This window comes from Pongo pygmaeus, chromosome 5 (genome assembly GCF_028885625.2).
Source record: "Pongo pygmaeus isolate AG05252 chromosome 5, NHGRI_mPonPyg2-v2.0_pri, whole genome shotgun sequence".
NCBI classification, from domain to species: Eukaryota; Metazoa; Chordata; class Mammalia; order Primates; family Hominidae; genus Pongo; species Pongo pygmaeus.
The window spans coordinates 54,828,296-54,840,630 of NC_072378.2; the positions used below are offsets into that span (position 1 = coordinate 54,828,296).

The window sequence follows — 12,335 nt, forward strand, 5'->3', positions numbered from 1 at the left end:
TGATCAGTACAGAGAAAGCGATAGAGGATGCTGAGACGGAAGAGGGTTTGTCATTTTGGATAGGGTGTGTGGGAAAGACCTCTCTGAGAGATCGAAAGAGATACAGCTATTCGGTTATCTGGGAAAGCATGATTCAGGCAGAGGAAACAGCAAGTGCAAAGGCGCTAAGACAGAAGTGTCCATGGTATGTTTGAGGAATGGGCAAGAAACCCAGTGTAAGGATGGGACCAATGTGTGCAAGGTGTAAAATGGTATAAATTAAGTTCAGAGGGATAAAGTTGGAGGTCCACCTTGGATATGATCTTGTGGCCCATAGCTTTTAAATTGATTCATGCTGGAAGTTTGAGGGAATAGGAGATATGAGGACTAGAGGTGGGAATGTTGAGAATGTCAGTGAAAGTCAATTTCAAATGATCATTGAGAAAGGAAGGAAGTGAATCCAAGAGTGGGCAGGTAAATTGGGAGCATTGTGAAGAATGGGAAGAGAATCAAGAAAGAATGAAAGCATAGAAAGCAAGGGAGGAAGCGTTTCTAGGTAGTGGGTATGCTTATTAATGAAAATTAACATTTATTTAGCATGTGTGATGTGCTAAGTACTTTGTGTTATTATCGCATTTAAATTTCCCACCCATCTGATATAGTAATAAATATTAATATCCAAATGTGCAGATGAGCAAATTGCAGCATAGAGTAAGCCACATACCCAAAGACATGCTGCTAGTCAGTGGCAGAACTAGGATTTGAATTCCATTAGTCTAACTTTTATACTCCCTTCCTCTCTTTTCCCTGCAGTTTTGCTGAGGTATAATTGACAAATAAAAATTGTGTATATTTAAAGTGTACAACTTGATGTTTTGATATGCATATACATTGTAAAATAATCACCCCAGTCAAGCTCATGGGCATGTCCATCACCTCACATAGTTTCCATTTTCTTCTTTCTTTCTCTCTTTTCCCTCCCACCTTCTCTCTTTCATCCTTTTTTTTTTCTTTCTTTTTTTGGTGAGCACACTTAACACCTACTCTCTTTGAATGCTGCATAAGACACCTGTATGGCAAGGATAAACACAGATCTATGGGGGAGTGGCTGGTAGGAGGTCATTGGTGAAAGCAGGTGGGAATAGAGGCAGTACTTTGCGGTAATTTAGTGACTCAGTAGACGGCAAGGAAGTGGAGGCAGCTGGTGTTGGATTGAAGAGACAGGGGCATTATGGATAGTGACATCAAGATTATGTAGACTTTTTTTTTTAAAAAAAACAGAGAGACTCACATTGGTTTAAAGCCTGAGAGGAAGGTGCCAGAAGAAAATGACACAATGAAGACAAAAGTGTGGGTTGAATAAAATATAGAGCAAGGTCAAGGAACAAGTTTGTAGGGTTGGAGTTATGAAATAGTCTGGGAAAGGAATACCCCATTTCATAGACAAATAACTGAGGACCAGAGAGGTAAATGGTGAACCCAAGGTTATAGAACCAATTAAATAGTAGCTCAGGGACCAGAGTCCGGGTTTTCTGATTGCCAAGACAGGTGCTTTCCACTAGTCTGCCCAGCAACTCTTGCTGAATCATCCTCTGCTGGTTACTTATCCCCAATCCAAAGGAAGTTGTTGTAGTTAATGAGTAAATTCAGTGTAGCCAAAAACCAGTGTAAAAACACAGCTCTGTAAAAACACTAGTGACACCTTGTCCTTCCAGTTTCCTTCACAACACCCTCCTCCCATAGTTCATTCACACTGAGTACTGACTTTTCTTGACTGTAAGCTGCCTTCAAGATACTGAAGGTTCCCAGTATTTATGCTGAGCAGGGCCTCAGGTGGGAGAACTAAGGTCACCCTCAGGGAATTTCTTGCTGAATTAGGTTCCATTAAGCTTTGAAATCAAAATGCTTCTGGTAGGTAAATGGAGTACAGATGGGAAATCAAACCAGTGTGTGACTGGGCATGATTTAGAGCAACTGTTATTGATATGACAGATCCTAGCAGGCAACCTCATGAGAGCCTGGATTTTCATTGTAATGCAAGCAGGTGAAATGAATAATTGCATTTCTGACTTTTGAATTTCCTGCACCTTGCCAGTGGTTATTACAGCCATAATCTGGGCCATGTATATTCTAAGGGGGCTTTTGATTTAAGAACCTAGATTTTTTGAGAGGCATGCAATATTCAATGTATCTCTATGCATAAGATTTTATGTTGCAAAATTTCTACATTATATGAAATATAAGTTTTTTAACTTTGGAGGAATAACAATAGTTTATTTCTAACATACATTATCTTGGTCAAACATTGAAATTCTTGATTAATGTTTAACTATAAGAAGTATACTCATTCAAGTAAAGGATCAGTTTCAGGGTTCAGGCTGAAGTGTCTTGATGACTAGAATTCAGGTTCCAAGGAGAAGCCCACAAGGCTAAGGGTATTGGATATAGCGGAAAGTGGAAGCTATACCTGACTTCCAGAGAATGTGGACCGGATATAAGATCTTAATCTTCTCTTGTCTTACTACAGAAATCTGGATGGAGAAGCAGTATTTATCTCAAAGAGATGTGGACCTAGAGGCTTATTTCACTAGGAATCACACCGTTTTGCAAGGTACTCGATTCAAAAGAGCCATTTTCCAAGGGCAATACTGTAGAAATTTTGGCTGTTGTGAAGACAGAGATGATGGCTGTGTCACTGAGTTCTATGCGGCGAATGCGTTGTGCTACTGTGATAAATTCTGTGACAGAGAAAATTCTGATTGCTGTCCTGACTACAAGTCCTTTTGCCGTGAAGAGAAAGAATGGCCTCCTCACACACAGCCTTGGTATCCAGAAGGTAGGCTTTGGGAATGTGTTTCAACATTATCCTCATTCGTAACAACAAGATCTGACAAACGTTCTCTCTTTTTCTTCTTTCTTTTTTTCCTTCTTTCAGTGAAATGAAAATGATTATTGCAATTGAGAAAATACATTTATTTGGATTGTTAAAGTGCTTTGGTTTGGATGTGGGGTTCCTGTGTAATACAAGCACCTTCAGGAAAGTTCTGATCTGACAGTCCTGCGTGCTGATCGGAATCCTGATCAGTGAGTTTTGAACACTCACTCAACTTATACAAGGATTACTTAAAACTCTTTCTACTCTTCTCTCTCTCTCTTCTTTGTATTGACAGCAGGTTTCTTAAGCCTTTTTGTGTGTAACCTCGTAGAGAGTCTCAAGAAAGTCACAAGATTTACTATCCATAGATTTTAGTTGTTATTTCAAAGGGCTAATGGATGCACTAGTATTAGAAACTGTGGTATTAGTAATGCTATTAAAACCAGGACAAAAAAAGATAAAGTCAGTCACCCGCTCTGCCTAAGTAATACCAAATATATTCTTCACGTATATTTTTGTTTTGCTTCATTTGTTTTTCCAGTCTGGGACTTTTACAATTATTAAAAAGAAAGGAAGGCTTCATATAGAGTGGTTGAAAAAGTCTAAGGTTAAGTGGATAAATACAATATAAAGAGGATGATGGTATTTATTGTATTTATCTAATTGGAGGAGAATGACTATGGATTTTGAGCATAGATGAGGCTTTTTCTGTCTCTCATTGTATTAAATCTCCTCAGCAGAACTTCAAGGTTAATCAGACTTCTCTGTCACACTACCATAAATGGGTGATGGTGACTAGAAATCCCAGTTAGAAGATATTTTAGGGTAAACTAGGGGCTTGGAATCCTTATTTCAAAATCCAGATGTCATTTAAAGAGTCAGAGCAAGACTCTGTGTCCAAAAAAAAAAAAAATCCAGATGCCATAGCCGTCATTCTCAATAATGTCATCTTGTTTGTAAAATTGAGGAAATGTCTCTTTATGTGTTTACATATATATTATTTTAAATTTTCCATATAATTGTTATTTATCCTCAGTCTTTACATTTTACCAATAAACAGCTTTCCCTTCTTCCCTCCCTTCACACCTCCATCCTTCTCTCCCTTTCTTTTTTCCTTCCTTTTTTTCCGTGTGTGTGTGTGTGTGTGTGTGTGTATAAGAGTCTTGCTCTGTCACCCAGACTGGAGTACAGTGGCAGGATCATGGCTCACTGCAGCCTCTAACTCCTGAGCTCAAACAATCCTCCTCCCTCAGCCTCCTGAGTAGCTAGGACTACAGGTGTGTGCCTCCACACCCAGCTAATTTCTTTTATTTTATTTTGTGTAAATATGAGGTCTTGCTATGTTGCCTAGGCTCGTCTTAAAACTCCTGGCCTCAAGCTATCCTCCCACCTCGACCTCCCAAAGTGCTAGAATTACAGGAATGAACCACTGCTCCTAGACTTTCCTTCCTTTCTTCCTTCCTCTCTCTGTTTTCTTTCTTTCTCTTTCTTTCTTTCTTTCTCGTTCATTCATTTGTGCGTTCTTTCTTTCTTCTTTCTTTCTTTCTTTTCTCTCTTTCTCTCTCCCCTTCCTTCCTCCCTCCCTCCCTCTTTCTCTTTCTTTCTTTTCTTCTTTCTTTCTTTTGTTTCTCTCTTTCTCTCTCCCCTTCCTTCCTCCCTCCCTCCCTCTCTCTTCCTTTCTTTTCTTTCTTCTTTCTTTCTTTTCTTTCTCTCTCTCTGTCTCTCTCCCCTTCCTTCCTCCCTCCCTCCCTCTCTTTCTTTTTCTTTTCTGTCTTTCTTTCTTTTTCTCTCTTTCTCTCTTACTTTCTCTCCCTCTTTCTTTCTTTTTCTTTTTTTCTCTCTCTCTCCCTCTTTCTTTTCTCTCTCTCTCTCTCTCCCTCTTTCTGTTCTCTCTCTCTGTCTCTCCCTCTTTCTTTCTCTTTTTTTCTCTCTCTCTTTCCCTCCTTCTTTCTTTTTTTCTCTCTCTTTCTCTCCCTCTTTCTTTTTTCTCTCTCTTTCTCTCCCTCTCTCTTTCTCTTTCTTTTTCTCTCTCTCTTTCCCTCCTTCTTTTTTTCTCTCTCTTTCTCTCCCTCTTTCTTTCTATTTTTCTCTCTTTCTCTCCCTTTCTTTCTCTTTCTTTTTTCTCTCTTTCTCTCCCTCTTTCTCTTTCTTTTTTCTCTCTCCCTCTTTCTCTCCCTCTTTCTTTCTCTTTCTTTTTTTTTCTCTCTCTTTCTCTTTCTTTCTTTTCTCTCCCTCTCCTTCTCCCTCTCTCTTTCTTTTCTATTCCTTTCCTTTCCTTTCATTTTTATGAGCCATTCCCATCTTTCTCCAATGGTAACCTCCTTTTAAAACATTTTTATGTAACCTTTAACAGCATGTAGTCTTGTTTTGTGTGCTTGAATTACTAATTTATATAGACCATATTATGCTACAGACCTCATTCTCTTTCTTGATTTTCTCAGACAGCAACATGTTTTAAGACTCTCTCCATGTCTCCATGGACTAGTATGACTAGTCTGTGGCTTCTGACTGATGCTTCATTCTCTGTGATGTCCCTTCATCTCATCTAACTCCCTGTTCCCTCCATGGTGGGTGGACACCTAAGTTGTCTACAGCTCTTTGCTATCATAAAGAAGTCCATGATGGACAGCCTCATGCATGCCTTCTTACCAACTTGCATGATACGACAAGGCTTGAATTGCTGGGTCCCAGGTATGCATTTAATCTAAGTCTTGCCAGATGGCTCTCAGAAGTAGCTGCATTAGTTTGTGGTCCCCTAGTACTATACGGGGACACATCTCTAACAATTAGTATTATCCAGAGATAATATATATAATCAGTAAAACATTGTCATTTTAATTTGAATTTCTCTAATTTCTAGTGGGTTTAAGCTTCTCTTCATATGCTCATTAATGCTTGGCTTTCTTCCTGTGACTTACTTTTTCCTATCCACAGCCTTGTAATACAACTTAACATCTGGTACAGCAAGTCAGCTTATTTACCCCCCTTTTTTGAAGATGACTTAGGTCATGTAGACATTAATCTTCCATAAACAGTTTTTGAATAAGTTTTTTTAGTTCCTCAAAAAACTTCAGCTAGAATTTTGAATAGAATTGCATAAAATTTATAGACTTATTTGAAGATAGCTGAACTCTATAATGTGATGACATCTCATCAAAGAGTATAGGATATTTCTCCACTTACTCTGATTTTTAAAAATATCCTTAAATAGATTTAACACTTTAATCCATAGTGGCCTTATAATACTCTTTGTTTATTCCTGGATATTTATTTTGTATTGCATTTTTTTTTTTTTTTTTTTTTTTTTTTAATGACAGGGTCTTGCTCTGTCACCCAGGCTGAAGTACAGTGGCGCCATCATGGCTCACTGCAGCCTCGACCTTCCCCAGGCTCACCCACTTTAAACTTCCAAGTAGTTTAAAGTGATCCACCCACTTTAAACTTCCAAGTAGCTGGGACTACAGGCGCCTACCACCATGCCTGGCTATATTTTTGCATTTTTAGTAGAGATGGGGTTTTTCCTTGTTTCCCAGGCTGTTTCAAACTTCAGAGCTCAAGCACTGCATTGCATATTTTTAAAATATATTTTATAGTTGGTTGGCTGTTGTTATGAATAAATGCTATTTATTCATGAGAACTCATATTCTATTGGCAATTTTTCTCAATTCTGTTATTAGAAACAAAAATGTATTTATTTATCACAGTAAATATGTCTACACCAAAACTCCAAAGTAAACATCATACATAATGGAGAAATGTAGATATGTTCCCTTTAAGACTAGTAATAAAACATGGATTTTTACTGTTTTTGCTACATTTAACAGGGAGATATTTGTTATGCTTTAAGAGAAGAAATGAAGTAAAACAATCTGAAGAGAATAAAGTAAAACTCTTATTATTTGTAGATAATGTGATAATCTACATAGAAAAAATAAAGCCAACAGAAAATAGCACTAATATGAATTAGAAATATTTAAAAACCAGGATTTTTTATTTAAAAATCCAGATGTTTAGCTACTCTTGAAAAATTGAAAAATCTGACAATTCTGGGTCCAGGGTCTTGCATGAGGTTTTCATTAGTTAGAGAGATGAGTGGTGGATGCCACCTTTTGGTAACGTGTATTTTCCATTTTCCTACATCCCTTACCCCTTGCTATTTTCTCTCTGACCCACTTCTCTCATTTCTGCCAGGGGTCAATATGTCTGTAGTTTCTGTAAGTGGGACTCCTCATTTTTGCTCAATATACAACTTGCACAGCTGTACATGGACCCTTGGGCCATTACTATTGCAGGTATTTTGGGATTGAAAGAAGGAAATTTCTTTGAAAATGGAAGGTGTATTTTCATCGAAAAATAGAAAATACATGTTTAAAAATAGAAAATACATGTTTAATAGAAAATACACGTTTAAAATTAGCATCTTAAACATGTATTTTTTGAACTTTTCTATTTTGTCATGTTGATATGATCCTTAAAATAATAGGTGAAATTAATATATATTAGTAACATGATGAGAATACATAAGGCATCATAAGGAGCCCTGTGCCCAGGATTAGTTAGGGATCATATTCCTGTTATTTAAATGTAGTTTCTAATAGTGACAAGATTGGGCAGGCAAGGGAAATTCACCCCTCATAGAACCTGCACATAGTTCGTATTTAATTAACAGACCCTTCTGTAACATACCCTGAGTAGCATGCTTTCTCTTGTCTTACTGAACATACTCTTCCTCCTCCTTACAAGTTAAGATTTATTGAATACTTACTATGGAGCCAACAACTGTTCTAAGCACTTTTCAGGTATCAACTCATTCATTATTTAATTCTATGTTGTTTAATAGAATATTACTTTATTTTAATTATACAGCAGCTTCTTGAGAGTAAACACGGTGATTTACTTATTGCATACTAATTATGGTGCCCTGAAGTGGGAGGCCTAGTAAATATTGGTTGAATTTGGATTAATTGATATTTAGAGGATTTTAATTTTATTTCATATTTTGTATTTGTTTAATTAAATAATAATTTACTCATATGACTTAAAAGAATAAAATATTTTCATAAGCATACTTTTTCATACATAGTTTTAAAACATATTTAGAAAGTATCAAAGTATTGTTTATAGTTTAAATGTGCAATTTCTATATTATTTTGGATGTTGGAATATTAACAGGAGTAATTGATAGTATTTAAAACTTTTTATATATCCATGATTGTGGTAAGCATTGAGGGTCATAAGAAAAGAGTATTATAAAGTCCCAGGCCTCGAGAAACTTAGGATCTACATGGGTAAGGAGACTTAGGTATGCAAAACAATTAAGAAGCATTGTGTGACTTGTATGCCACATGTAGACAAGAATATCACCCAGGAAAGTTGAGTATATTAAAATGGTTACATGTTTATTTGATAAAAACTATGTACCACATAAGAACATGTCAGATTGGTGACAACCCTAACTAAAATACATATTTTTAACACATAAGATATTTTGCCTGGATTCACTTTGTCATTAGCCACAAGGCTCCATGCAGCCTTCTGCTTCACCATTGCTAGAAAATGGCCCTTGTAGTCATGAGCTACTTTGGCTCTTCGTGCTCCAAAAGTAATATTTGAGTCCCATTTAAAAAAAAATGGAAAAGAAAGTTAGAGTTTCCACATTTTGAGAAGACATTCTAAAGCACAGATGAGCACCTCTGTTTTACCTCTTTGGCCAGAATATAGTCACATGGACATACCAACCATCAAAGAGAGGTTTTGCTTAGCTGTGTGGTAATGTGCCTAGCTATGCATGGGGTTCTGTTACAAAAAAAAAAGAGTAGAGAATGATATTGGGAATAACCAGCAGTCTCTGCCAAAAATTAAGGATGCAGAATCACCTAAAAACACAGTGACTATTTGGATGTCTGCCTTTTGATTCGTTATTATATCAATTTAATATTTTTTCAAGTCTCAGTTTAAAAGTATGAGTTGTAATTTTTTAGTGTGCTGAAGTGTATTTGAGATTTTCTTATTTGAGGCATACAGCTCATACAAAAAAGTAGTTGCTACTTCTTCAATATCCATTTTTGCTTGAGAGCTAGAATTTTGCTAAGACTTTAATTTAGGGTAATAGTTTATGTAGATTTTATGTTCCAGGTATAGTTTTTACTCCATTCACTATGAAAGGAAGGAATTAATCATTTTATTTTGTAGCAAAAAGTTCACATTAGACTATAAATGCTCCCATACAGATAATTTTTTCTTTTGTTTTATCTTGCTTTTGAAAGTAGCTACTTGAAAATAGTACTACACAATATTGAAAAAATGTGCAAAATTAGTTAAGATAAAAATACAATGTATATTATTTATACTATTGTTTGCATGCATAAAGCAACTTTCCTCTGAGATTCAATGATCACTCACTGATCTATTAAATATATTTTTCAGAGATTTAGTTACATGGGTATTGTTCAGTTCCTCTTATTGTGCCTGTTCTAAGAGCTCTTTAAATCAAGGATTTAAAACTATGTACAGTATCTTCAGGATTAAAAAAGTAAATATATCCATTTTGTACAAACTGGAAGTAAAGCATTTTGGTAAATATCTTCTTCCTGTGTTTTCTTTGCCATATCTGATGGTAACTTCCAGTAAAGGATTTCAAATGTCAGGCTGGGTGTGGTGGCTCACACCTGTAATCCCAGTACTTGTCAGGTGGGAGGATCTCTTGAGGCCAAGAGTTTAAGACCAGCCTAGCAGTACAATAAGACCTCATCTCCACCAACAACAATAAAAAAAATAAAAATTAGCCAGTCATGGTGGCATGCACTGTAGTCCCATCTACATGGGAGGCTGAGGCAGGAGGATCCCTTAAGCCCAGGAGTTTAAGGCTGCCGTGAGCTATCATTCCACCAATGCACTCTAGCCTGGATGACAGAATAAGACCCTGTCAAAGTAAAAAAATAAGTAAAAAAATTCAAATGTCAGATATGGAGAACCAGTGACAGAGTTGAAAACAGAGCTCGAGTGGATTTTCTAGACATAACCTTTTGGTATAGCGGATTTTAAGGAGAAAGTCTAGTAGACCATCTGCTGTGAACAGACCTAAGTTAATTTGATTATGCACAATATGTTCACATTGGTAAAAAATGTATGTGAGTCACTGACATGTTTGAATTCGAAGAGGGTTATTTACTTCTTCACAGCCTCCTTAACTATATTACAATGAAGGTAAATCACAGTCCATACTTTGCCACGTATACTGACAGTTACAAAAACATGACACAAACCAATTCATACAACATCTATAAGCTTCATGAAATCTCCAGTTCCTGTCCTTTTATGTGTTCCCACATCTACGTTGCATGAAAGGTTTATTGGAGGCACATGTGATAATATACAGAGGTAGGACTCTGTTACCTATACAGTTGCTATCAGAGAATGACAATTCCTCCTTTCTACTTGGCTGGACACAGTACACAGGACAAATATCAGTCCTAGAGAGCCAAGTCTAAGAGTACAGGTACTTTTGAGTTTAAGAGATACATCTAATCTATGGGATACAAGGGTGGGATGTGACTTTGAAATATTTTAGGTAATCCTCATAAGTAAAAAAATTATAATTTAACCAATGGGAGCCAATTATTTATCACAATTATGCTGATTAACAAGTCATGAATTTTAACAATAAAATCCATTTCTGACATTTATTATACTAATACTCTAGAGTTGATCAAAATATGGATAATGGAAGCACTTGTAGTAGTTTCTCCAAAGTCTGGTCTTTCAGAATGAATGCCACTGAACAACCCTGGGGGGTGGATTCCTGATTAGAGCAAGCAACTGCCTTTACTATAGTGAAGTTTAGACCAGCACAGATATTTATAATACACTGTGGTGAACTATTTTAAAATAAATTATAGACAACATATCATTATCTTTTTGCAATTCAAGAAGTGAAGTTTCGACCAGCATACTTATAATACACTGTGATGAACTATTTTAAAATAAATTATAGACAACATATCATTATTTTTTTGCAGTTCAAGAAGTGAAGTTTAGACCAGCACAGATACTTATAATACACTATGATGAACTATTTTAAAATAAATTATAGACAATGTATTATTATCTTTTCTCAATTCAAGAAGATAAACTATTTCATTCTCCAAATATATTATTTGCCTAATATTGCTTTAAATGCTGTTAAAGTTGCAAAACTGCCTTAATTTCAACAGTCATTAGTTTTGGCTTTGTTTTGTTTTGTTTTATTGGTCAAGATGCCATGTGTAACCAACTAATTAACTCACTCTGAGGAGCTCCAGACATATTTTACTGAGAAAGTAAAGCTACCAGACAGGAATTCTTTCATATCTCCGCAATCATAGTTTTCAACCTACCTCCATCTGGGTTACTGCTTACCTTGAATTGATTTCCCCTCTTGAGTTCTTTTTTTTTTTTTTTTTTTTTTTTCACAGTTTAGTTCATTTATTTTTTTTTTTATTTTTTTTTTTTTTTCTTTTTTTTTATTATTATTATTATTATTATTATACTTTAGGTTTTATGGTACATGTGCGCAATGTGCAGGTAAGTTACATATGTATACATGTGCCATGCTGGTGCGCTGCACCCACCAACCCATCATCTAGCATTAGGTATATCTCCCAATGCTATCCCTCCCCCCTCCCCCCACCCCACAACAGTCCCCAGAGTGTGATGTTCCCCTTCCTGTGTCCATGTGTTCTCATTGTTCAATTCCCACCTATGAGTGAGAATATGCGGTGTTTGGTTTTTTGTTCTTGCGATAGTTTACTGAGAATGATGATTTCCAATTTCATCCATGTCCCTACAAAGGACGTGAACTCATCATTTTTTATGGCTGCATAGTATTCCATGGTGTATATGTGCCACATTTTCTTAATCCAGTCTATCATTGTTGGACATTTGGGTTGGTTCCAAGTCTTTGCTATTGTGAATAATGCGGCAATAAACATACGTGTGCATGTGTCTTTATAGCAGCATGATTTATAGTCCTTTGGGTATATACCCAGTAATGGAATGGCTGGGTCGAATGGAATTTCTACTTCTAGATCCCTGAGGAATCGCCACACTGACTTCCACAAGGGTTGAACTAGTTTACAGTCCCACCAACAGTGTACAAGTGTTCCTATTTCTCCACATCCTCTCCAGCACCTGTTGTTTCCTGACTTTTTAATGATTGCCATTCTAACTGGTGTGAGATGGTATCTCATTGTGGTTTTGATTTGCATTTCTCTGATGGCCAGTGACGGTGAGCATTTTTTCATGTGTTTTTTGGCTGCATAAATGTCTTCTTTTGAGAAGTGTCTGTTCATGTCCTTCGCCCACTTTTTGATGGGGTTGTTTGTTTTTTTCTTGTAAATTTGTTGGAGTTCATTGTAGATTCTGGATATTAGCCCTTTGTCAGATGAGTAGGTTGCGAAAATGTTCTCCCATTTTGTAGGTTGCCTGTTCACTCTGATGGTAG

The 12,335-nt window shown here is 36.3% G+C and overlaps 1 protein-coding gene across 1 annotated transcript in view; it reads left to right on the plus strand.

The window, feature by feature from the left end:
• Positions 1–2,350: 2,350 nt before the first annotated feature.
• TINAG (tubulointerstitial nephritis antigen) overlaps positions 2,351–12,335 on the plus strand; it is a 100,880-nt gene continuing 90,895 nt past the window's right edge. The window contains exon 1 of the mRNA XM_054493165.1: positions 2,351–2,815. Coding sequence (XP_054349140.1) covers positions 2,461–2,815 — 355 coding nt within the window. The 5' untranslated portion in view covers positions 2,351–2,460. The remainder of the gene's footprint in view (positions 2,816–12,335) is intronic.